We start from the raw sequence: 26830 nt of genomic DNA on the forward strand, positions 1-26830 counted from the left end.
AAGCTTTACTGGTTTTGCTTCTGTAGAGAACCCAGACTAACACATTTGGTACCAGGAGTGGTTCTAGAGAGACAAAATCATAAGGATGGGCTTCCTAAACTGGTTCTCACCAGTTCTGGTTTGGTTCTCCAGTTTGATTAATCGCAAAGGCACTGTTGATTCTGCCTCCATTGGTAAAGAAGGCCCTGCTAATCCGTGGTGTGAGGTGGCAACATTAATAGGCAAAATAGCACCAGTAATAGATCAACTATTTTTGAGAAGTGAGGCTCTGGGTGATTGCAAATTTTGATACTTCTCTGCAATTTCGTCAGCATGAGGGAGTATAAGGAAGCTGGTTGGTTGGTCCGACTTATAATAGACAAAGTGGTTGAAGAGTGAGATGAGTTGAGGGCTGCTGAGTCACAGCTCAAATGCTGCAGAAAAGACCTCAATGTTTCCAGTTGTGCTCTGAAAGAAAGTCTTATTTCTTCTAGTTACAGAGCTGATATCGCTGAAAACCAAACCCAGAATCTTATTATTATTTTTTTTTAATTGTGATTTGGGTGAAGATTTACAGAGCAAATTCACTCTCCATACAGCAGTTCAAGTATGTTTTTTCTCCTGACATTGACCACAGTTTACCATAGTGCAACAGCTCCCTTCCACCTCCTCTTCACAGTTACCTCCTCCCAGTGTCCATCCCTCCATGGGCTCCTGCCCCCTGAGCTGTCTCCTTGTGCATAAGCAGCCCTTCTTTCTCCCATGATTGTGCCCAGAGTCTTATTTTAAGGGTGGTAAATTACAATGCCAATTAAATTGCCAACCCAGAATGGCACTGATTGGGAAAAAATGGGATCCTGAAACCTGGGATGGGGAGATATGGGAAGTCAGAAAGATGAGGATGTGGAGCCTGTACATTCTGTTGAATCCCTCCCATCTGAAGGGATTACTACAAAACCATCATCCCCTCCACCTCCATTTGATGGGATTAACCCAACTGTTCCTGCTGGGTCACTGCCTGAGGTAGATGCCATGGAAGACATTGCTGAATGTTCTCAGGAACTACCCCAATCACCCATTGTGGCTTCTAGATCTATAACTAAAGTTAAGCCCAAGCAAGCCCCAAAAGGTGAAACACAAAGTGTGACTGAGGAGGTGGTACACTACACCCAAAAAGACCTACTTGATTTTGCTAACATGTACAGACAGAAACCTGAAGAATACGTATAGGAATGGTTACTGAGGGTGTGGGATAATGGTGCAAGGAATGTAGCACCGGATCAGTCAGAATTTACTGATTTAGGCCCACTAAGTTCAAATTCTTCATTCAGTGTTTCAGCTCCAGAGGTCAGGAAAGGATCTAATTGTTTATTTGGTTGGCTTACTGAAGCATGGATTACGCGGTGGCCTACCTTAAGTCAAGCTGAAGTACCAGACCTGCCTTGGTATAATGTAGAAGGTACCCAGAGGCTTAGGGAAACTGGCCTTTTAGAATGCTTTTTATCAGATTAGACCCCTAGAGCCAGAAATGGAGAGTCCAGAAGACACGTCTTTTACCAGTATGGTGAGAAATAAATTTGTGAAGGGAGTCCCAGCATCCTTGAAGACTGCTGTGATTGCTATTTTATGTAAGCCAGATTTGACAGTGGGAACTGCCCTAATTGAACGAAGACACGTAACTACGATGGGGCTGATTATACCCCATGGTAGTAGGGGCCAAGTGGCAGCAGTTAATCAGCAAAGGCAAGGTGGGCGTGGTTACCATAATGGACAGCAAACTCGGAACAGTAATCAGAATACTCTGACTTGTGTGGAATTACGGCATTGGCTACTTGCGCATGGTGTTCCTGGTAATGAAATATATGGCAGAGCTACTAAATATTTACTAGATCTGTATAGCAGAAGAATTCTAGGTCATGTGAACAGGAGCCCAGATTAAGTCACCAGAATACAGAGTCATGACCTCTCAATCAATTCCCAGATTTGAATCAGTTTACAGACCCATAACCCCTTGAATGAAGGGGAGGCTAGGTCCCTTTGAGGAAGGACTGAACTACATTGCCAAAACTTTATAATAATGTCAGTCTTTCTCCCAGCCTTCCCAAAGGGATCTAAGGCCTTTTATGACAGTGACTGTTCAATGGGGAAAAGGAAATAATCAGACTTTTCAGGGATTACTGAACACTGGCTCTGAACTGATACTAATGTCAGGAGACCCAAAGTGTCATTGTGGCCCACCAGTCAGAGTGGGGACATATGGAAGTCAAGTTATTGATGGGAGTCTTAGCTCAGATGCATCTCATGGCGAGTCCAAGTGTGTCCCTGAACCCATCCTGTAGTGATTTCCCCAGTTCAAGAATGCATAATTGGAATAGATATACTGAGCAATCGGCAGAACTCCCACATTGATTCCCTGGCATGTGGAGTAAGGGCTATTGTAGTAGGAAAAGCCAAGTGGAAGCCATTAGAACTGCCTCCACCTAGAAAAACAGTAAACCAAAGCAATACTGCATCTCTGGAGGGGTTGCAGAGATTACTGCCACCATGTTGTTGTCATGTGCCGTTGAGTCAGATCCGACTCACAGCGACCCCTCCTTGGGTTTCCGAGGCAGTATCACTACAGAAGTAGATTGCCCCGTCTTCCTTCTGAGGAGTGGCTGGTGGGTTTATCTGTCAGCCTTCTGGTTAGCAGTCAAGTTCCTTTAGGCACTACGCTACCAGAGCTCCTGCTACCAGGCACTATTGCCACCACAGGGGTGGTGATTCCCACCACATCCCCATTTAATTTGCCTATTTGGCCTGTGCAAAAACCAGATGTATCTTGGAGAATGACAGTAGATTATCGTAAACTTAATCAAGTGGTGACTCCAATTGCAGTTGCTGTTCCTGATGTGGTTTTCACTGCTTGAACAAATTAGTACATGTCCTGGCACTTGGTATGCAGCTATTATTGATCCGGCAAATGCCTTTTTCTCAGTACCAATTTCAAAGGACCATCAGACACAGTTAGCCTTCAGCTGGTAAGACAAAGACTATCCTTTTACAGTGCTTCCTCAGGGGTAATTCCCCAGCACTATGTTATAATTTAGTCTGTAGGGATCTTGATTGCCTTTTCCTTCCACAAGATATCACACTGGTCCATTATATTGATGACATTATGCTGATTGGACCTAGTAAGGAAAACGTATCAATGACTCTAGACTTACTGGTGTGACATCTGCGTGCTGGTGGGTAGGAAATTAATCCAATAAAAATCCAGGCACCTTCCACCTCAGTGAAATTTCTAGGGGTTCAATGGTGTGGGTCACGTCGAGATATTCCCACTAAAGGAAGGATAAATTATTGTAACTGGCTTCCCTCACAACTAAAAAGGCACAAAGTCTGGTGGGCCTCTTTGGATTTTGGAGGCAACATATCTCTCATTTGGGTGTACTGCTTCGGCCCATTTATCAAGTGACTCGAAAAGCTGCTAGTTTTGAGTGGTGCCCAGGAACAACAGAAGGCTCTGCAACAGGTTCAGGCTGCCGTGCAGGCTGCTCTGCCACTTGGGCCATATGATCCGGCTGATCCAATGGTGCTTGAAGTGTCTGTAGCAGGTAGAGATGTTGTCTGGAGTCTCTGGCAGGTCCCTATTGGTGAATCACAAGACAGACACTTGGGATTTTGGAGCAAAGCCCTGCCATCCTCTGCAAATAACTACTCTCCTTTTGAGAAACAGCTTTTGGCTTGTTACTGGGCTTTAGCAGAGACTGATCTCTGGTGGTTCAAACCTACCAGCCACTCCTCAGAAGGAAGGTTGGGCAATCTACTTCTGTAGCGATACTGCCTTAGGAACCTAAGGAGGAGGTGCTATAAGTCGGGACCGATTTGATGGCAGGGAGTTTAGTTAGTTTGAGTAGAACGCCTAACCGTGGGCCACCAAGTCACCATGAGGCCTGAGCAGCCAATCATGAACTGGGTGTTGTCTCACCCACAGTCATAAAGTTGGACGTGCACAGCAGCACTCCATCATTAAATGGAAGTGGTATATCAGAGATCACGCTTGAGCAGCACCTGAAGGCACAAGTTAAGTTGCATGAGGAAGTGGCCCAAATGCCTATGGTCTACACTCCAGTCATATTATCTTCTCTTTCCCAGTCTGCACCTATGGCCTCATGGGGAGTTCCTTATGATCAGTTGACTGAGGAAGAGAAAATTCGTGCCTGGTTTACAGATGGTTCTGTGTAATATTCAGGTACCACTTGAAACTGGACAGCAGCGGCACTGCAGCCCCTTTCCGAGACTTCCTCGAAGAACTGTGGTGAGAGGAAATCCTCCCAATGGGGCAGAACTTTGAGCCGTGCATATGGCTGTTCACTTTGCATGGAACAAGAAATGGCCAGATGTACGATTGTATATGGATTCATGGGCTGTGGCTAATGGCTTGGCTGGATGGTCTGGGACTTGGAAGGAGCATGATTGGAAAATTGGTGACAAGATGTATGGGGAAGAGGTGTGTAGATAGATCTCTCTGAAGGGGCCAAAGGAGTAAAGATATTTGTGTCTCACGTGAAAGCCCACCAAAAGGTGACCTCAGCAGAGGAGGACTTTAACAATCAGGTGGATAGGATGACACGTTTGTGGAAACCAGCCATCCTTTTTCCCCAGCTACTCCTGTCATTGCTCAATGGGCTCATGGGCGCCTCAACAAATTGGCCATGGTGACGGGGATGGAGGTTATGCATGGGCTCAGCACCACAGACTTCCACTTAACAAGGCTGATTTGACTACTGCCACTGCTGAGTGCTTAATCTGCCAGCAGCAGAGACCAACACTGAGTCTGCCTTATTGAACCATTCCTCAGGGTGATCAGCCAGCAACCTGGTGGCAGGTTGATTACACCAGACTACTTCCACCGTGGAAAGGACAGCATTTTGTTCTCACTGGAATAGATACTTATTCTGGATATGGATTCACCTTCCATGCATGCAATGCTTCTGCCAAAACTACCACCCGTGGACTTACAGAATGCCTTATCCACTGTCATGGTAACCCACACAGCATTGCTTCAGATCAAGGGACTCACTTCACAGCAAATGAAGTGCAGCAATGGGACTATGCTCATGGAGTTCACTGTTCCTACCATGTTCTCCATCATCCTGAAGCAGCTGGCTTGACAGAACGATGGAACAGCCTACTGAAAACACAATTATGACGCCAGCTACGTGTCAATACCTTGAAGGGTTGGGGCAGTGTTCTCTAGGAAGCTGTAATTGCTCTAAACCAGTGTCCAATATACGGTGCTGTTTCTCCAATAGCCAGGATTCACGGGTCCAGGAACCAAGGGGTGGAAACAGGAGTGGTACCACTCACTACTACCTCTAGTGACCCACTCCAAAATTTTCCCTTCCTGTCCCTGCTACCCTATGCTCTGTGGATCTGGGGATCTTAGTACCAAAGGAAAGAACACTCCCACCTAGAAACACAATACTGATTGCATTAAACTGGAAGTTAAGAATGCCACCTGGCCATTTTGGCTTCCTCAAGCCTTTGGATCAACAAAGAAGGGCATTACTGTACTATCTGATTACCAAGGGGAAACTGGATTGACATTACATAACCAGCCACTCCTCGGAAGGAAGATGGGGCCATCTACTTCCGTAGTGATACTGCCCTGGAAACCCAAGGAGGGGTCGCTATGAGTCAGGTCCGACTCGATGGCATATAACAACAACAACAATGGAGGTAAAGAAGAACACGTCTGGAATACAGGAGGTTCTTCAGGACATCTTTTAGTACTACCATGCCCTGTGATTAAAGTCAATGGACAATTATAGCAACCCAATTCTGATATGACTGCTAATGGCCCAGACCCTTCAGGAAAGAAGGTTTGGGTCACCCCACCAGGCAAAGAACCACGGCCAGCTGAGGTGCTTGCTGAGGGCAAGGGAAATACAGAATGGGTGGTGGAAGAAGGTAGTTCTGAGTATCAACTACAACTACGTGACCAGATGCAGAAACAAGGACTGTGATTGTTGTATTTCTTCATTGTATATGTGCATCAAATATTTTTGTTTCCTTCTGTTATGAACTGTGAAGTGTAAACAAGGTTAATGCGTTTCGGTTGTATGCGTGCTAGTGTATCACGTTAGGTGGAAATATAACTTTACAATTGTCCTTATTTAGAGATTATATATAGTTAAGATGATGTGTACAACTGCCAATATGACAAGGGATAGACTGTGACAGTTGGAGCTGTGTGTCAACTTGGCTGGATCACAATTCTGTATGGTTTAAGCAGTTGTGATGTGGGTTATTCCTATGGCAGAATCAGATGTATATGTTTTGAGCAGACAATCTGTTGAGAGGAAGTTTGCCTAGGGTGTGGCCTGCTTCCAATACATTTATGGACGTCATGGGAAAAGAGATACTCTTCTGTGGATCGGGATCCTGTTGTGCTGCCTACAACTGTCTGTGAGCCAACAATCCACCATTTGGCCTGGAGATCTTGGATTCATTCATTGGAGTCAACAGCCAGTATACTGCCTGCCAACCTTGAGCTCGTCAGCCCCTGCAGCTGCATGAGTCAGGAAAAGCCTCCAGCTTGACGTTTGATCCAAGAACTTGGGATCAAGCGTGTGAGCCATTTTCCTAAGATAAATTTCTCTTTTGCTCTATGTGTATATAAGCTTCACTGGTTTTGCTTCCCTAGAAATCCAGCCTAATACAGCAGGTGAGACAAAATCTGGCTATTCTTGCTTCCAACAAGCATTCTGGCTGTACTTCTTCCAGAGCAGATTTGTTTGTTCTTTTGGCAGTCCATGTATATTCAGTATTCTTCACCAACACCACAATTCAAAGACATCAACTCTTCTTTGGTTTTTCTTCTTCACTGTCCAGCTTTCACGTGTATATGAGGTGACTGAAAATATCATGGCTTGGGTTATGTGCATTTAGTCTTCTAAGTGATATATTTCTTTCTTAACAGTTCTTTTGCAGCACATTTGCCCAGTATAATAAGACATCTCATTTCTTGACTGCTGCTTCCATGAATGTTGATTGTGGATCCAAGTAAAATGAAATCTTTTGACAACTTCAGTCTTTTTTCTGTTTATCGCGATGCTGCTTATTGGTCCACGTTTGAGAATTTTTGTTTTCTTTATATTGAGGTATAATCCATACTAAAGACTACAGTCTTTGATCTTCATCAGTAAGTGCTTCAAGTCTTCTTTACTTTCTGCAAGCCAGGTTGTGTCCTACATACTGAATGTTGTTAATTAGTCTTCCTCTAATCCCGACGCCACATTCCTCCCCATATAGTCCTGCTTCTCAGATTATTTGCTCAGCATATAGAATGAGTAAATACAGTGGAAAGATACAACCCTGACATACACCTTTCCTGATTTTACACTACGCAGTATCTCTTTGTTTTGTCTGAGTGATAGCTTCTTGGCCAGGTACCTCATGAGCACAATTAAGTGTTCTGGAATTCCCATTCTTAGGAATGTTATTCATAACTTGTCATGATCCACACAAGTCAAATGTCTTTGCATAGTCAATAAAACACAAGTAAACATCTTTCCAGCCAAGATCCATATGACATCAGCAATGATATTCCTTGTTCCATGTCCTCTTCTGAATCCAGCTTGAATTTCTGGAAGTTCCTTGTCATTATACCACTACAACCATTTTTGAATTATCTTCACAATTTTACTTGTGTGTGTTATTAATGGTATGGCTGGATACTTTCCACATTCTATTGGATCACCTTACTTTGGGATGGGCACAAATATGGATCTCTTCCATTTGGACAGCCAGGTAGCTGTCCTCCAAATTTCTTGGCAATAACAAGCAAGCACCTCCAGAGCTGCATGCATTTGTTGAAACATTTCAGTGGGTATTCTATCAATTCCTGGAGTCTTTTTTTCACCAATTTCTTCAGTGCAGCTTGGACTTTTTCCTTCAGTACCATCAGTTCTTGATCATATGCTATCTCTTGAAATGTTTGAAAGTCAACCAATTCTTTTTGGTAAAGTGACTCTGTATTTCTTCCATCTTCTTTTGATGCTTCTTACGTTGGTCAACATTTTGCCCATGTAATTTTTCAATATTGCTCCTCAAGGCTTTAATTTTTTCTTCAGTTCTTTCAACTTGAGAAATGCTGAGCATGTTCTTCTCTTTTGATCATCTAACTCCAGGACTCTGCACATTTCATTGTAACACTTTGTCTTCTAGAGCCACTCTCTGAAATCTTCCATGCAGCTCTTTTACATCTTCATTTCTTCCATTCACTTCAGCAACTCTGTTCACAAGCAAGTTTCAGAGCTTCCTGACATCCATTTTGATCTTTTCTTACTTTCCTGTCTTTTTAATGACCTTCTGCTTTCTTCATGTCCTCCCACAATGCATCTGGTCTTCAGTCACTGGTGCTCAGTATGTCAAATCTGTTCTGTTGATGGTCTCTAAATTCAGGTGAAATATAATAAAGGTTGCATTTTGGCTCTTGTGGATTTGTTTTAATTTTAAGCTTTTAATTTTTAAGCTTCATCTAAAATTTGCATATGAGCAATTGATGGTCTGCTCTAGAGTCAGCTCCTGGCTTTGTTTTGACTGATGATATTGAGTTTCTCCATCGTCTCTTTGCATAGATGTAGTCAATTTGATTACTATGTATTCCATCCAGGTAAGTCCATGTATACAGCTGCCATTTATGTAGTTGAAAAAAGGTATGTCTTGCAAAATGCCACCATTCAATCTCTGATGTCATTTCTGTCACCAAGGCCATATTTTCCAACTACTGATGCTTCTTCCTTTTCAACTTTTGCATTTCAATCACCAATAATTATCAGTTCATCTTGACCACATATCTGGTCAATTTCAGACTGCAGAAGTTGATAAAAATATTCAATTTCTTCATCTTTGGCTATGGTGGTTGGTGCATGTATTTGAATAACACTAGTATTAACTGGCCTTTCCTTGTAGGTGTATGGATTTTATCCTATCAGTGACAGCACTGTACTTCGATAGATATTGAAATACTGTGACCCACTTTTCTTCAATTTCTCTTTCCTGGAATAGCAGACCATATAATTTTCTGATTCATTAATGCCTGGTATACCGATCTTTAGGCATCCCATTTCAGTTTTAAAAACTTCCAATTTTCCTAGACTATTTTGTACATTCCATGTTCAGATTATTAATGGATGTGTGTCTTGTTTCTTCACATTTTGAGTTCTGCCACAACAGTAACTGAAGGTCCCAAAGCTTTACATAATCCATGTTGTTAAGGTTGCCTTTACTTTGAGGAGGCAGTGCTTCCCCAGTTGTAATCTGAGTGCTTCCAATCTAAGGAACTCGATCTTCCGACAGTATTTCACTGCTATTCTCATAAGGTTTTCGGTAGCTAATTTTTCTCAGAAGTGGATACCCTCTTCCATCTTTCTAGTCTGTCTGAGTCTGGATGCTCTGCTGGAAACTGTCCACCATGGGTGACTCTGCTGGTATCTGAAATATTGGTGGCATAGCTTCTAACACCAACACAACATGCAAGCCACCACAGTACGACAAACTGACAGATGAATGGTGGAAAACTACTTAAGATTCAGCAATTCCATTCCTAGGTATATATTCTAAAGAAATGGAAGCAGGAACAGAAGAGATACTTGTTCATCAATGTTTCTTGAAGCATTACTCACAATAGCGAAAAGGTAGTGTGGTGTGGTGAATCATTTGGCATGGCTTTTCTAGCCTTAGTCTTTGTGACTCCCACCACGGTATGGGGTGGGACCATGCAAATGTGTATGGAATGCTAATGTTGGGATTGGATAGTTTCGTCATTCTGTTAGGCTTAAAATGAGCTCTCCTAGAGGCAGAAGGGGGGAATCTCACTACCATCAAGAGAGAAGAGCTGGAGTTAGAGTAGAGTGTGTCCTTGGACCCAAGATCCCTACACTGGACCTCTGTGGCAGAGATGTCTGGCAGAAAGACAGGTGTAGTGGAACCATGAGATGAGACAGAGCGGTGGGCTTTCCTGGCCCATGGAGTGAGAAAGTTGAATCCACTTGCGGAGAAGCCTTGCTGGCAGAGTGGGGTATACCTAGATGGACCTATTGACAGAGCTAAAAGAGCCTTGTGACACTCACCTGAGCAGAAGTACGTCTGAGGGCACAGCAGATGAAGACTAGTCTGATGGAAGAACTGTATCCTGAGCACATTCCTGAACCTGAACTGTAGCCTGTTACTTCCCTAATAAACACCACAATCTTGAGTACTGTCTGTGAGTTCCATGTGACCATCACAATGAATTATCGAACCCAGCAGAGAAGCAGTGAGTGCCATGGGAAGGACAGCTGATGTCAGAGTTGGTAAAAAGTCTGAAGGGTGGCAGCATGTTTGGCTTCATAGGAATAAGCCTTGGGCTGCTGATGGTGATTCTGTCTCCCTCTTTTGAAGTTGGAAGAGGCCAGAAGATGCTGCACCCATGCCTTTTTTGCAGTTAGAAACCCAGGTGGCCAGCAATAGATGAAAAGATAAACAAAATACCATCTAAGAAAAATGTTACTAAGGTATAAAGAGAAATGAAATTCTGATGCTTGCTATGACATGAATGAACTTTGAAAACATTATGCTGAATGAAGTAAGTTAGACACAAAAGGACAAATACTGAATGATTCTACTTATAAGAAATATCTAGAATAGGCAAATGCACAGAGACCAAAGTTTATTAGTAGTTACTAAGGGTGGGGGAAATGAGGGAGCTGTTGCTTAAGCGGTATCGAGTTCTTATTTGAGGTAATGAAAAAATTTTGGAAACAGATAGCAATTGTGGTTATACAACATGGTGAATACATTTTATGTTATAGAATTATATACTTAAAAATAGTTAAAATGATTTTTTTTTTGTTCTTGTATTTGACCATGATTTCAAGGCTTTCCTTACCTCTTAGGTTCATTTGATGAGCTGGTGTACCACTGGATTCTTCTTTGCTCTTATAACAAGAAATAGATGTGTCTTTAAAGGTGCACCAGTACTGCTTGTAACCTTTTAAAGTTAGCTTTTTTGGCCTGTATCAAATAAAATTAAGAGGAAAACCACTTCTGAAGTAAGTTTATCAGTGCTATGGTTTAGTACCACAGAATATATGCTACTAAATAGCTGACTTTTAAAACCTGAGGCCAGATTTTACATATGCTGAACTAAGTCCTCTGTGGCCAGTGTCTTTGTATTAAATGTTGTTCCTATTTGAACTGTCCCTCCCTTCTAAATCTAACCTATCTACTCAGGAAGATCTCAGAAACAGTAAGTAGGTAGAAAAGAACAGGGCTAACATTCTAGTACAGTAGTCCCCTATTATCTGTAGAGCATATGTTCCAAGACTCTCAATTGATGCCTAAAACCACAGATAGTACCAAACCTGTGTCTGTTTTTTTCTATACATAAACACTTATGAGAATATTTAATTTATAAATTGGACACAGTAAATGATTAACATAATAGCTAATAATAAAACAGGACAATTGTTAAGTAAAATAAGGATTACCTGAACCCAAGCACTGTGGTATCCTGACAGTCAAATCTGATAACCAAGACGGCCAGTCAGTGACTAATAGGTAGCGTATACACACACTGGACAAAGGGATCATTCAATTCCAGGCAGGATGGAGCAGAACTTCATCACGCTACTCAGATCAGCACTCAATTTAAAACTTATAAAATGATTATTTCTGGAATTTTCCATTTAATATTTTTGGACTGTGTTTGACCCTGGTAAATGTGGAAAGCAGTATCATGGATAAGGAGAGACTACTGTACTGTCAGTGGTATCCATTTTATTTATCCTTAGCAGGTCACATGAAAAGGACAAGAAAAGAAAGGTAACTTCAATAATTGGAAGTTTTCTCGGTGCCATAATTACCTATAGGTTCATGGGTGTGCCATAGAGCTGCCTGAGAAGCCTCTATTTACTTGGCATGACTGGAACTGGGGGATGTTCTTGCTGCCATCAAGGATATATTTCAATGGTGACATTAACTTGCCACTCCAATGTCAAACACAGAAGAAGATGGAGGGGGTTATAAGGGAAAGTGGACAAGGAAAGGTGTTAGACAAAGAAAAAGCATACTAAGGGAGAAGGAAGAGGAGGTAGGGTAGTGATACCTGAACTCTTGCCCTTCTCTTAGAAGTGTTATATATTTTCAACTATCGTATGTTCAGCTACAGTGAATGATTTATTCCATAACAGCTTTAAACCTTACATAGTAGAAAAAGTGTATTCCATGTCATCTCCTTCCCCTCTTTGCCTTAATGTCCACTTCTCTTGATTCTATGGAATATGGTTGGACTGAATGATTAAAAAGTCTAATATATATATGTATGTGTATGTGTGTGTGTGTGTGTGTGTATACACACACACATATATATGTATATATAAAATATACTGGAACCTTACTATATAAAATGTATTATAAACAAACAAAAGTCAATAGAATATAGGGGTCTGAATAAGACCACTAGAAGTAACAGCTCATTATTTATTGCTGTCGCCTGAGAACACAGAGGGGACGCTTTATGCTGTTATGTCCCTGTGTCACAGCATCTCTACGATACAATCTTGTTTTTTTTTAATGTTTATTAGACAAAACAACTTAATGAGTAATGTGATTTTAATTTGGTAAAGACGGTTATTTTCTGTAATTACCATTTTTTATACATTTGTCAAACTTAATGGGGACATGACTGGATAACATCTCCTCATTAACACCTAGAATCCCCTCCCTTTTTTGTACTTACTTGAAAACTTTAATATAGTCAGCAAGTTCAGGAATAGAAGTGATGTCACCCTAGGTAGAGAGTTAAATCACTTAAGAAATTTTTAATTTCGAATTTCTTCCTAATACCTGCTCTCAAGAACCAGTTTATTTAATAAACAAATAGAATTCCATAAAATACAGATTGTAAAGATAAGGTCATATGGATTATGGTCATATGAACACTATCATTTTTCAAATGGCAGAAAAAGCTAATAAAAATCTGATCAAAATAGCAACTTACACAATCCACAAGAATATAGTATGTAGTTATACACAACTTTGTAAATCATAACCACCCTGAGATAAATGTTTCCTTAGCAATAACTAATACCTAAGGAGCTCTGGTAGCATAGTGTGTAAGTCACTTGACTGCTAACCGGAAGGCTGGCGATTCAAACCCACCAGCCACTCCTCAGAAGGAAGATGGGGCAATCTACTTCCGTAGTGATACTGCCTCGGAACCCCAAGGAGGGGTCGCTATGAGTCGGGTCTGACTCGACGGCACATAAACAACAACAACAACAAGCTTTAAAAACCAACTTACCATTTAAAAATTTTCCTGAGATCTATTTTTCCTTCTGTAATATTTCAAATGTGTGTATTGCTAAATTTATTTAGTGTTTTAAAAGGGCTTGAGATGAAGTTTTCTTGTGCAGAAATGTTCTCCCACAACTTCTAAAAGAATGTGTAAAGTATTAGAGTAAGGACCTACCTTTACTGTGTTGGAAGCAATAGAGACTTTAAGTGCAACATTCACTTAAAAATTTTCCCCTTAAATTCCTGAAAAATCAATGTCTGACTTCTCTAAAGCATTAAATATTTCTCCCCCCCCCCCTTCATGAGAACCTAACTTACAAAGAGACAAGTATCAAATGTAAAGTAATTGCTTAAATAGCACCATCAACTCAAGTTCACAGGTAAAAAGATTCACCGTACCAAAACTGTCGATGTTTTACCCCCTTCCAAAGTAATCTCCAGGTCTGAAAGGGCAGCATCAACCTCATCAACTTCTTTGTCACTGTTGTTCAAATGGTTTTCTGATGTCATGATTGACAGCTTATTGATATGATACTAAAACCAGAAATGACATTTTATTAAAAGGAAATTACTATCTATATTGAATGCTTTTTTTATCTAATTTGAAAATATAAATGTCGAAGAACTAGAACCATAGGAAAATCAAAAGGTGCAGCACCTAAAATCAATAGCCTAAGCAAGCTAATAAATGCCCATAGGATGTAGGGTCTCTGGACATATACAAATGAATTACTAGTTTGGGAGTTCTTAGGACTTACAGAGTTGATACTTCACTAAGCTCTGCATGAGCAGAGATTTTTTTTTTTTAACTTTTTTTTTTTCCCACTGCAGTATATTCCCTGTGTCTGAAACAGGGCCTAGTATCAATGCATATTGCATGATAAACAGAATATACTTAACATCTTTTGTAGAAATGGTTAACTGTGGTTACCTTACATTACTATTAAAAGTTACTTATCACCCATTATGCTGAAAGTGAAAGTTCCTCCCTCATGCTCATTTCAAGCTGAAACAACACCAGAACCATATGTTTACATTCTCAGTTACATAAGAAGGAGAGATGATGTTTATGTGTGAACACACACACACAAATGAATGAATGAGTGAATGAGTGATAAGAGCAGTGAGTGGTGTGGTAACTGTACCTCTATATATAGATAGAAAAACCTTTGCTTTTAAATGGAGTCCTTGAGTGGTACAAACAGTTAATTTGCTCAGCTACAAACTGAAAAGTTTATTCTGTTTTTAAAGTATTTAGGTCCAAGTCCACCTAGAAGTACTTCAGAAGAAAGGTCAGAAGATCTACTGGAAAAACTCAGTCAGATACCTTTCAAAGTAGTAAATAACACTCCAAATTCCTAAAGTATTCATTTGCTGAATACAATGTATTCATGAGAACATTAATGAACTAATCTGAGGCCAAATAATTATCTGTGTTTCTCCGAGTTTTAAGATTTAGTGAATTAACGATGAATCGTCTGGCTATACCTTCACTTGTGCCAAAATGAGATCTTTACAGTGATACAAACTCCCGTGTTCACAAATAATGAAGAAGGAGGTAAGCTAAGGCCCAGTTGTCAATGGCCCCCAAATTCAGAGGATATTAAGAATCATCTGGACAGTGGGTTAAAAATAATAGATCTCTAGGTTTAAACCTGGAGATTCTGATTCAGCAAATTTGGCATCCAACTTAGAGTCTGCATTTTTACTAAGCACCCTAGGTAATTCTGATGTAAAAGGTTCTCATGAGTCATACTTAGGGAAACCCTGGCTGTGATGTCATAAAATCCAGCTTGGCTTTCAAAGGTGCATGGAACATCTGTTAAAAATTATACTACATACTTGGCACCAAATGCTTTAAAAACAATGCTACTGACTTATCCACTTTATTTTTTATACATAGATTCTCACTCGTTTTTTGGTAATCCTTTTATTGTGATATGGGTGCAAATTCACAAAGTAAATTAGTTTTACTTACAACAGTTCATGCACATTTGGTTTCACACCCTGATTACAATCCCGAACCGTTAACAGCTTTCCTTCTCATCTCTGCCCTGTGACTATCCCTTCCGTGTCCTTCTCGTCTATGCATTCCTGTCGGTCCAGCTCTCCCTCTATGTAAATGCTGCCCTTCTAATTTCTCATGGTTGGTTGATCTAGGGGGTGCATCTCCCTAGGGTATGTGTTCTGCATAGCTTCTTACTTTGAATTATTTCTTTTTATTATTGTTTTACTTAGATTTCTTTTACAAGAGGAACTAGAAGCCCCAAGGGGAACACAGTTACAGTTTCAATGTAGGTTAAGTCTCAAATAGAAAATACTAGGTATTTCTTCATCATACTTGCAAATAGTTTTATTTTCTGGTACTGGATGGCCCCTACAGCCTTCAGGTCAGTCTCTGGAAAGTCTTCTAACAACAAAGGGGATTTATTGTCTAAAATCCTCCCATTACATCTAGACATAGGAGGAATATGCTTTGGGATCATTCAGTCTCCATAAATAAACTGAGGTGTTTCTACTGGTGGTAAGATTGGTGGAATGAGGCCCGTTTGTTCAGACTCATGCAGTTATCCAGGTCCCCCCAGGCAGTAGCATGTACTATAACTGGGATAAAAGCTTCCCAAGAAATGGGAGAGGCTAAAAATGCTGGTGGGTGATATGTGTCCCACAAGTCATAAAAGGGTTAAGTAGGTGACTCCCCTTTACATCTGTTCTCTAGAAAACAAATGAATCTATCTGCCAATGATTTCCCTGCCTGTATTTCTTGACTCCCTTCTTGAATCATGTAAACGAAGGAGAAATTAGCTGTTCTTACTTTCTAAAAGACTTTTTAAACTGGTAAATTTTTCTGGGTACACAAAAGCATTTAGAGGATTATGGGTATTTTTGTTTTCTAAGGAGAAAAATGAACTCACTTTTATAATGAAAGCTTTTCATAACTGAATGTCAGCTTTGCTTTCTGTACTTCTGTTATTTAAAGAACATTAAGTTTATCAGAACATTATTCAAAACTAGAATTCTACCCTAATTTTAAATGAATCTGGTAGTCATCAGACCTCAGCGTCTCTAAGAAATGCTGACTTGTAGAGCCCACCCTAAAGTAGTTTTAAATGGAGTAATACTGAAGTAGTAGCTCTGGTGGCGTAGTGCCTAAGGCATTTGACTGCCAATCAGAAAGCTGGCGGTTCAAACCCACCAGCCACTCCTCGGAAGGAAGTTTGGACAATCTACTTCCGTACTGATACTTTCTTGGAAACCCAAGGAGGGGTCACTATGAGTTGGATCCGACTTGACGGCAGTTGACTTGACGGCGTTGAGTCTGGTCTGGGTCAGTATTTAAGTGTGCATTTTGTTTTGCAACAAGTACCACTGTAATTCTGAAGGTAGAGAGTGTGCAAGGACCACACTTTGAAAAACACTATTTTTAATCTAAGCAAAACAGTACCTACTTATTTAAGTTTGTTATGTAATTTTATTTCAAGGGAAAACTGGCTAGTTTTAAAATGGAATACCTGGGGTGGGAGGCTAATTTTTCTTTACAGAATACAGAAGAATAAACTAAATTCACATATTTATGTATCTACTTATTTTCTAAATAGCAAAAAGTAAATACCAAAAACTACTAGGATTATTATGCCACTTCACTATTAAAAACAGACTCTTGATATTTGCCCCAAAGTACCATTTACTAATTCTCTCAAATACCTGCAAAGCTGCAAACATCATCATCTCTTCTTCTGTGCATTCAATTTCTTCCAGGAGAATAGCCCACTTGGCTTGCTCATAAAGCTGGTTGATTCTAATTGCATCATACTGCAGCAAAAGAACGACACAGTTGGTTTCTAAGATCTTCAGCTGTAAAAAGTCTGAAACCTCTGAATAGTTATATTTAAAGCTTGACAAGAAAACTTAATGTTTAAATTTTTTCTTGGATTTTTATTCACTACCAAGTACCAATTATAAGAAACATATCTATAGCGTTTTCACACACACACACACACACACACACACACACACTTAATTTTCTATTAGAAGTGACACTGAAATTTGTCTCTATTTACCTGAAACAACAAGAAGGACAGTCAGGAATAGAAGGATATGAAATGTGTGGCTAAATGCGTCCATGAAAAACTGCCTCCTTTGCCATGAGATCAGAAGAAATGGATAATGCCCAGCTACTATTAATGAACATTTTGATCAAAGATTCCATAGAAGAATTCTGATCAAAAAGGGAAAATGAAGAACATAATTTCAATTTCTCATGGATTCTAGGCATTCTGGAACATGGATGAACCTCTGAAACTACTGCCCTTGAAATAATTATTAAATCTTAAACCAAAAATATCCCCTGAAGTCTTCAAACTAAACACACTGTCCATGAGTCACCCGAGACTCCTAGTGACCCTATAGGATAAAGTAGAAGTGCTGGATTGCCTCTTTCTCCGGTGGAGCAGCTGGTAGGTTCAAACTGCCAACAACTTTTTGGTAAGCAGCCAAATGCCTCAACGACTGTGCCATTTGAGCTAATACCAAACAAAAACTTAGTTTAGTAAAAATTTCTGCGATGAGCATTATCCTCTTTTTAAGAACTATTTATATGAGATAATATTGACAACAACAACTGAAAATAGTAGGTAGGAACCTTAGGAGCAGTGAGTTCATGTTAATGAGAGAGAACAACTCAGAAAAGAGGATGAGACTGGCTGCACAACTCAGAGAATATAATCTGTGTCACTAAATGGAACATGCTGAAACTGTTGAATTGTTTTATGTCCTGCTATGTATATTCACAAGAACAAAGTAAAATTTAAAGAAAGTGACACTAGAATAAATCAAAAGATAATTTATTACTCATCTATACTTATTAATTCTAAGGGAAATAACGATTAGATATTATAGCCCCTAATGTAAATAAATAAGGAGCTCTGGTGATGTAATGGGTAAAGCATTTGGCTGCTAACCGGAAGGTCAGCAGTTCAAACCTACCAGCTGCTCCGAGGGAGGAAGATGAGGCAATCTAGTTCTGTTAAGATTTACAGTTTTGGAAACCCAATGAGGGTTGCTATGAGTCAGAATCAAGTTGATGGCAGTGGGTTTTTTTTTTTCCCCCCAGCATAAAAAATATAACTTGAAGGTTAAGTGGCAGGTATTAGAAATGGCAGTTCTTTTAAATAACCAAAATAGAGGGCAAACTTTCCTTTGTGGAAAATATTTATGTTACACATTTATCCATTTAATTATTAATAAAAGTAATGGCTTAGTAATTTCTTAAAACATTGACAAAACACATACTCCCTCCCCTAAAATGCAACTCTGTTCCTAAAACAGCTTTGGCTTTACTGTAATTGGACATGGTGTTGCCTTAAAGTGGAATTAAAAATATTTTTTTACAGTTCTATTACATATACTTTATTCATATATAAAGAATTAATCACATACTAAAGGACAATAAATTATAATCTAGACATGAAAAGGATGGCCAAGAGAAATGTTTTTCCCCAGAATCAATGTAAAAGAAAAGGTTCTAACCCTCTGTGCCAATTTTCTGGGGGGAAAAATTCCAGATCTCTTATGTTGCTGTTGTTATTATTAGGTGCCATCAGGACTGCTCCAATTTTCTAACAAGGGGCAAAGTTATGGTAACTTCTTAGCCACAGCCAACCACCCTGAGGGAGCAAATAGTTGTACCTGTGGGCTGAGGACCATGGTCACAAGGAACATCAAGCTCAAATGACGTTACTACACCAAAACATTGTTCTACATCCTACTTTGGTGAATAGCAACTGGGGTCTTAAAAAGCTTGCAAATGGCCATCTACATGCAACAACAGGTCTCTTGTCTACAGGAAAGAATGATGAAAACCAAAGATGCAAGGAAACAATTAGTCCAAGAGACTAGTGGACCATGTGAACCTCAGCTTATATGATCATGAGACCAGAAGATGGTCTCATAGTACCTGGCTACCACTGTTAGCCACTCAGAAAAGGATCAGTGCAGAAGATCCTGGATAGAGTGGGAGAACAATGTGGAACAAAACTCAAAAGCATAAAAAAGACCAGGTTTACTGGTCTGATGGAGCCTGGTGAGATCCCCAAGACTGTGTCCCCTAGTTACCCTCAGATCTGCAACTGAACTCACTCCTGTGGCTTCTAGCCACAGAGCAGATAAACATATAGGGTGGACATTTACAGCAGGTAGACACACTCTTTAGAATGATGAATCATGGGAGAACAGAAGGGCAGTATTTGCATAGGGAGATAGCTCAGGAGGCAAGAATGTATAAGAAGGTATATAAAAAAGAAGGACATGGGAAAAAATGGGAAGAGAGCTGTTACATTGTGGGAAATTGCAGTAATGTAATGAAACAAATGTGTATAACTGCCCTGTGGAAAATGAATTTGCTCTGTAAACTTTCATGCATATCAAAATAAAAAATTAAAAAACAGAAGCAACACTCATAGTGACCCTATGCACAACAGAATGAAACACTGGCTGGTCCTGTTCCATCCTCACTATCTTTGCTATGTTTTGAGCCCATCGTTGTAGCCACTGTGTCAATCCATCTTGTTGAGAGTCTTCCCCTTTTTTGCTGTCCCTCTACTTTACCAACCATGATATCCTTCTCTAGGGACTGGTCCTTCTGACAACATGACCAAAGTATGTGAGACAAAGTTTGGCTATTCTCACTTCTCAGGAACATTCCAGATGTACTCTTCCAAGACAGGTTTGTTCGTTGTTCTGGCACTCACTGGTATTTTCAGTATTCTTCACCAACATCACAATTCAAATCTATCAATTCTTCTTTGGTGTTCCTTATTCACTGTCCAGCTTTTACATGCATATGAGGCTACTGAAAATACCATGGGTTGGGTCAGGTTCACCTTAGTCTTCAAAGTGACACCTTTGCTCTTTAACACTTTAAAGAGATCTTCCTGCAGTAGATTTGCCCAGAGCAGTATGCTGTCTGACTTCCTGATGACTGCTTCCATAGGCATTGACTGTGGATCCAAATAAAATGAAATCCCTAACAACTTTAATCTTTTCTCCACTACTTGTGCCGTTGCTTATTGGTCCAAAAACCAAACTCAGTGAACTGAGTTGATTCCAACTCACAGCAACCCTCACTGGGTTTCCGAGGTGATAGATCTTTACAGAAGCAGATTACTCCATCTTCCTTCTGTGGAGAGGCTGGTGGGTTTGGACCCTTGACCGTCTGTTTCACAGTCAAATGCCTTACACACTACGCCACCAGAGCTCCTTGCTTAATGGGCCAGTAGTGAGGATTTCTGTTTCCTTTATGTTGAGGTGCAATCCATACTGAAGACTGTAGTCGATTTTCTTCAGGAAGCGCTTCAAGTCATCTTCAATTCTAGCAAGCAAGATTGTGTCATCTGCATATTGCAGGTTGTCAATGAGTCTTCCTCCAATCTCGATATTCCTCTTCATATAGTCCAGCTTTTCTGATTATCTATCTGTTCAACATATAGACTGAGTAAGTATGGCAAGAAAATCCCATTCTTTGCAATGTTATCCATAATTTGTTATGAACTGCACAGTTGAATGTCTTTGCATAGTCAATAAAACACAAGTAAACATCTTCCTGGTATTTTTTTTTTCTAAATATATTCTGTTGAAATATAATTTATGTATAGTGAAATACACAAAACTAAAGTGACATGGGTCAATGCATTTTCTTTTTTGCAGTATTCCCATCCTTCCCCTCATAACCAGCAAAGTTTCCTTCCATATATAAACCTTTCCTTGACTTTTTACGATAGTGAACTAAACTATTATTTGTCTTTCTGTGATAGACTTACTTCACTCAGTATAATGTCCTCCAAGTTCATCCATGCTATGTGGTGTTTTGCAGACTCTACATCAATTCTTTAGTGTTGCATAATATTCCATTGTATGTATGTACCACAGTTTGCTTATCCATTCTTCTGTTGCTGGACATGTAGGCTGTTTCCATCTTTTTGCTATTGTAAATAGTGCAGTGATGAACATAGGTGTACATATATCTGTTCTTGGCCTTGGTATTTCTGGTATTTTTTGGCATTCTTTGCTTTCAGCCAAGATCCATTTGACATCAGCAATGAGTATCTCTCATTCCACGCCCTCTTCTGAATTAGGCTTGAATTCTGGAAGTTCCCTGTAAATATACTGCTATTAACCATTTTTAAATTATTTTCAATAAAATTTTACTTGTGTGTATTATTAATGACATGGTTGGATAATTTCCACATTCTGTTGGATCGCCTTTGGAATGTGCATAAATATGGATCTCTTCCAGTTGGCTGGCCAGCTACTTGTCTTTCAAATTTTCTGGCAAACACTAGCACCTCAAGTGCTGCATCTGTTTGTTGAGACATCTCAATGAGTATTCCTCAATTCCTGGAGCCTTGTGTCTCACCAATTCCTTCAGTGCAGCTTGGACTTCTTCCTTTTATACTCTTGGTTTTTAATCATATGCTACACCTCCTGAAATGACTGAACATCACACAATTCTTTTTGGTCCAGTGACTCCATGTATTCCTTACATGTTCTTTTGATGCTTCCTGCATGGTTCAATATTTTGCCCATAGAATCCTTCAATATTGCAACTCAAGGCTTGATTTGTTCTTCGGTTCTTTCAGCTTGCAAAATGCCAAGCGTGTTCTTCCCTTTCAGTTTTCTAACTGCAGATATTTGCACATCTCATTATAATATTTTGTCATCACAAGCAACCCTTTAAAATCTTCTATTCAGCTCTTTCATTTAATCATTTCTTCCCTTTGTTTTAGCTACTCTCTGTTCAAGAGCAAATTTCAGAGTCCCTTTTGACTTCATTTTGGTCTTTTCTTCCTTTCCTGTCTTTTTAATGACCTTTTGCTTTTTTCATGTATGACATTCTTGATGTCATCCCCTAATTCGTCTGGTACTTGATCACTGGTATTCAATGTGTCAAATCCGTTCTTCAGATTGGCCTCTAAATTCAGGTGGGATAAATAAAGTTTATATTTTGGCTCTCATGGATTTGTTTTAATTTTCTTCAGCTTCAGTTTAAACTTGTACGTAAGCAACTGATGGTCTGTTCCAGAGTCAGCTCGTGATGTTGTTGAGCTTTTCCATCACCTCTTTCCACAGATGTTGATTTGGTTTCTGTGTATTTTACCTGGTGAGGTCCATGTGTACAGTCACTGTTTATTTGTTGAAAAAAGGCATTTGTCATAAATAAATCACTGGTCTCTCAAAATTCTATCACGTGCAAAGAAGAATGAAGAAAACCAAAGACACACGGAAACAAGTTGTCCAAGGGACTAGTGGACCATGCGAACCTCAGCCTCTGTGACCATGAGACCAGAAGAACTAGATGGTGCCTGGCTACCACTGTCAACCACTCAGAAAGGGATCAGTGCAGAAGATCCTGGACAGAGTGGGAGAACAATATGGAACAAAACTCAAAATCTTAAAAAAAAAAAAAAAGGACCAGGTTTACTGGTCCAATAGAGCCTGGTGAGACCCCCACGACTATGGCCCCTAGATACCCTTCAGGTCTGGAACTGAGAGACCAGTGACTTATTCATCACTTCTGTGGCTTCTAATCAAACAGACAGGCATATAGGGCAAACATTCACATTAGGTAGATACACTCTTTAGAATGATCAATCATGGGAGAATAGAAGGGCAGTCTAGCTCAGGAGGCAGGAATGCATGGGAAAGGAGGACATAGGGAAAAGCTAGGCACAGGGGGAAAGTGGGAAGAGAGCTGTTACATTGTGGGGATTGCAATCAGTGTCATGGAACAAAATGTGTATGAATTGTTGTATGGAAAATGAATTTGCTCTGTAAACTTTCACCCAAATCACTAAGAAAAGAAAGTAATAGTTCAGGAAATTTTTCTTTACCTAAATGTGAACAAGTTTATTTCAGTTGAAGTAAGACAAGGTGTACAACAAAACTAACCTTACTAATTCTGTAGTAATAAATTAGTACATTTAAAATATGTAAAATATAAATTATTAAAAATTTCAAGTTTCCAACCTATTAAAATAATGGACTGAGGTAAATTATAAATGGCTTTGTCTTAAAGTTTTGTGTTTTTAATGTTATGGAAGACTTGCTATATAAAAATAATTTGTTACTGCATCGACTTCCAAAAACAAAAAGCAAATACCCATGGAAACAGAAAACAATCCAACAAACGAAAAAATTTAAGAAAAATCCCTCTAAACCCTCGGTACCTTTGGATTCAAATCAAAAAAGCTGTAATACTTGAATCGGAGAAGTAAGGCCTCATTTTCCTTCACATCTTGTTCCATGAGAGATCTTGATGAATCAAGCCAGCTGGTCAAATTAACAAGAGCAGTGGAAGATAGTTAATAAAATATTTCTATCTCTAGTCAGATAAAGAAATTCTTCAAACATATCTGTATTTTAAAACCTACCCCTGGTTGATTTTTGCTTTATCAAGAAGAGCCTGAGGCTTGAACATTTTTGCCAAGATTTCTGGCGATGTGATTGGTTGACTGACAGCAAGTATACCGGGATTGCCTTCTGACAAAGCACTATCACCAAACCAAGCAGAAGTTGGTGACAAAGGGCTTCCATCATGAGCATCGTAAGTGGGGGTCATTGTTTTGCTATAGAGTCCTGGGCTGGAATATATGCTTCCTAATAAGTAACATGAAAAACAGGTAGTAAGTATGAAGTACAACATAATCTTCATTTTCAATAATAAATGTTCTAATGATATAAAGCACATTGTGAAACACACAAGCTTCATTCTGGAAAGAAAGCTTAGTACATAATTTTACCTGTCTTAAAAACATGTGAAATTAACTTTATCTCTACTTAAGTAACATTAGAACATATAATAATCATAAAAGTAAAATTAAATTGGTAGAAATTCTGAGGAAAAAAATCAGCTTAAGAGAATTAGAAGACAAGTAAAGGATACAGCTGAAGCAGACAGACTAGACTAACACTTTGTTTTCAATTGTGTCAAGGCTCACCTTTCAGAGGGCCAATGTAAAGAACATCAGTGCCTACAGGAAAGGAAAGAAAGGAATTCAGAAGGTAAAGGAAAGGCAACAATAGAGGACAGACACAAAGAAGGAATATGAAAAGAAACATGGAAAAAGAAAAAAATGTTACCTAATTGTATGTACATCAACTGCATTTAAGACTAAAGAAGAAACTCATCAGCTCAAAAACTTTGTCCAATTCACAAGAATCAAGCTGTCCATCCTCTAGTGACAAACAAGTTCACAACATTGATTACCCTTCAAATAAACTCACACGAACTAAAAAAACAACCCAGTTTTCTCAGTGAGTAGCTACACTGGTTCCAACAGATTTACCAATAATGTATTAAGGCAAAAGGGAAATGAAAGTTTGTCCTAGAAAGAAGCTAACAAAGGCAGATTTTATAACTAAATCCCTGAAGACATGGATATTGTCTTATACACCTTCTCATTCCTCAGGAGTACAGTGCTGTGGGCATATAGTAGAGGCCCCAGAAACACAAATTTATTGAATTAGTCAACTGATGATACAGCCTCCTTCATGTAAATTTTAACAAGGAGACTGGATTTTAATTCAACTTAAAGTCCTACTCTCCCTCCCTCAAAGTTCTAATCCTGTTGATTCTATTTTGTTCTTTAGTCATAATTTTTAAAAAGGAAATATGTAATGGATGTAGCATGTAAACAGATAAGGGAAAGAGAATTTATTCCCTTACCCAATTTAAGAGTATGCTTAGGAATCCCTCTCCTTTTCTCTTTTCTTTTCCCCCTTATGTAACAGAAATAATTATCTGTGAAAAAGCGGTAGTTAGTTAATGCTAGAGATTTTTGTAGTTGTCATGACCCAAGTCTAGGAAAGGAAGGTAAAGTTTAGGGGGGCGGGGGAGTGACCTCTTGCTGGCCAGAGTATCTACTTTGATGTCTCTGATAAGTGTTCTTCCAATGTTACCAACTAAAACAAGTGTAGAATGTAAACATTGTTAAACAAGCAACAAGGAAAGTTGTAAACTCTCCTCTTTCAGTATTTAAGAAAGAATAAAAGAATACTAAGATATTCATTTATGACTTGGGTTAAAAGCTGGAACCTAAAACTAGACTGCTATTTTTCAAATTTATCACAATTGTTTGGCACTTTTGTGAAAGGGTTATTGGGCACACAAACTTATTAAAAGGACTTAAAAACATTAGTCCAGCTCGGCTGGGCAGAGTAACTCCGCAACAGAGAGTACACATACAGGGTATGGAGAACCTTTAACTTCTACCATGGAGAGGTAGAACCTTCTGTTTATTTCCAAGATTTATTAAACAAAACTTTTATTAAGAATGCTGGAATATGGAAGATTTGTTCCAGGTATGAGGAAATAAAATTACTATTCAGAAGTGAAAAGTGACAATTTTCTTTATAAAGTTTCTAAAACCAACAGAAAATGTTCCCCTAAGTCACATATTTACTTAGACCAAATATCCAAATCTCTCCCCTCTTAACTTTCTACAAGTGTATATAGTTCACATTTTGCATTTCATCACCTCATTATTTTTATTCTTATTTTTTAAACACTAAATGTACTAATTAATCTTAAGTTCCCAACAGTCCAACTAGTTCTCATATTAGTTGAGAAAACTGAGGCAAAGAGAAATTAAATAAACTGTCTAAGCTCAAGAGCTAATAAACTGCAGAGCTAAGCTATTAATTAAACAGACTGGTTGTAGCTATACAAACTGCCTCCCACGTACCCTAACTTACTCCCAATATTCCAGTTGGTGTGCATTTATTTAGCATTTTGTTACTGCTATTACTATTGCTATTACAGTGGTGTCAATAAAAGTACATTTTTTGTACTTATTAATTCTAGAAGCACTGCTAGGTCAGAGTACATGTATTTTAAATTCCTTTTAAATGTCAGTTTGGCAAAAATCCCAACTAGTCCACTTTACTGATTGCCCAATTTAAAAGAGATCTGAAGCAAAAAACCAGTAAGGAAAGGGATTAAGCTGAAGTAGGATTTAGTCAGCAACGAAAAAATAAGATTGCTGTACTACAGGTAAAGATAACCTAGAAACCCTGAAAAGGGGTAATGGAGTTTAAAAGTGTAATGACCATTCTACTTACTGAATTGTGCGCCATGTAGAAAAGTCTAGTGCCAACCAGTATAAATATTAGAAACCCTAGTCATTCCTTAGAGTATTGCTTATTTTAATGCAGTAAAATTTACCTGATAACTCAGTAATATATTCTCTTACATATCCTTTCTATAAGTGAATACTAATATATTTTAGTAAATTTTCTATCAAAATACCAATCTTACACCATTCATAGGAACAAATTACAGGTCAATGAAAATGTAGTCAGATGTAGTTAAAACAATTCTGACTCCTAGCAACCCAATGTACAATGGAATGCAACACTGCTCAGTCCTGCACCGTCCTCACAATCATTGCTAAGGTTGAGCTCACTGTTGCAGCCACTGTGTCAATCCAATTTAAACATAAAAGTGTAAAGATAATGTATATAAAAGTAT

General features: G+C 39.1%; 1 protein-coding gene across 1 annotated transcript in view; it reads right to left on the reverse strand.

Moving 5' to 3' along the window:
- The window catches only part of FERMT2 (FERM domain containing kindlin 2), a 126956-nt gene that overhangs the window by 12512 nt on the left and 87614 nt on the right, over positions 1 to 26830 (reverse strand). The window contains exons 4-9 of the mRNA XM_007948338.2: positions 23733 to 23958; positions 23529 to 23631; positions 17011 to 17118; positions 13705 to 13839; positions 12749 to 12798; positions 10898 to 11022 (exon numbers count right to left, since the gene is read on the reverse strand). Of these exons, the coding sequence (XP_007946529.1) occupies positions 10898 to 11022; positions 12749 to 12798; positions 13705 to 13839; positions 17011 to 17118; positions 23529 to 23631; positions 23733 to 23958 (747 nt within the window). The remainder of the gene's footprint in view (positions 1 to 10897; positions 11023 to 12748; positions 12799 to 13704; positions 13840 to 17010; positions 17119 to 23528; positions 23632 to 23732; positions 23959 to 26830) is intronic.

The sequence above is a fragment of the Orycteropus afer genome, unplaced genomic scaffold (genome assembly GCF_000298275.1).
Source record: "Orycteropus afer afer isolate SDZICR_OR568_19922 unplaced genomic scaffold, OryAfe1.0 scaffold00214, whole genome shotgun sequence".
Lineage (NCBI taxonomy): Eukaryota > Metazoa > Chordata > Mammalia > Tubulidentata > Orycteropodidae > Orycteropus > Orycteropus afer.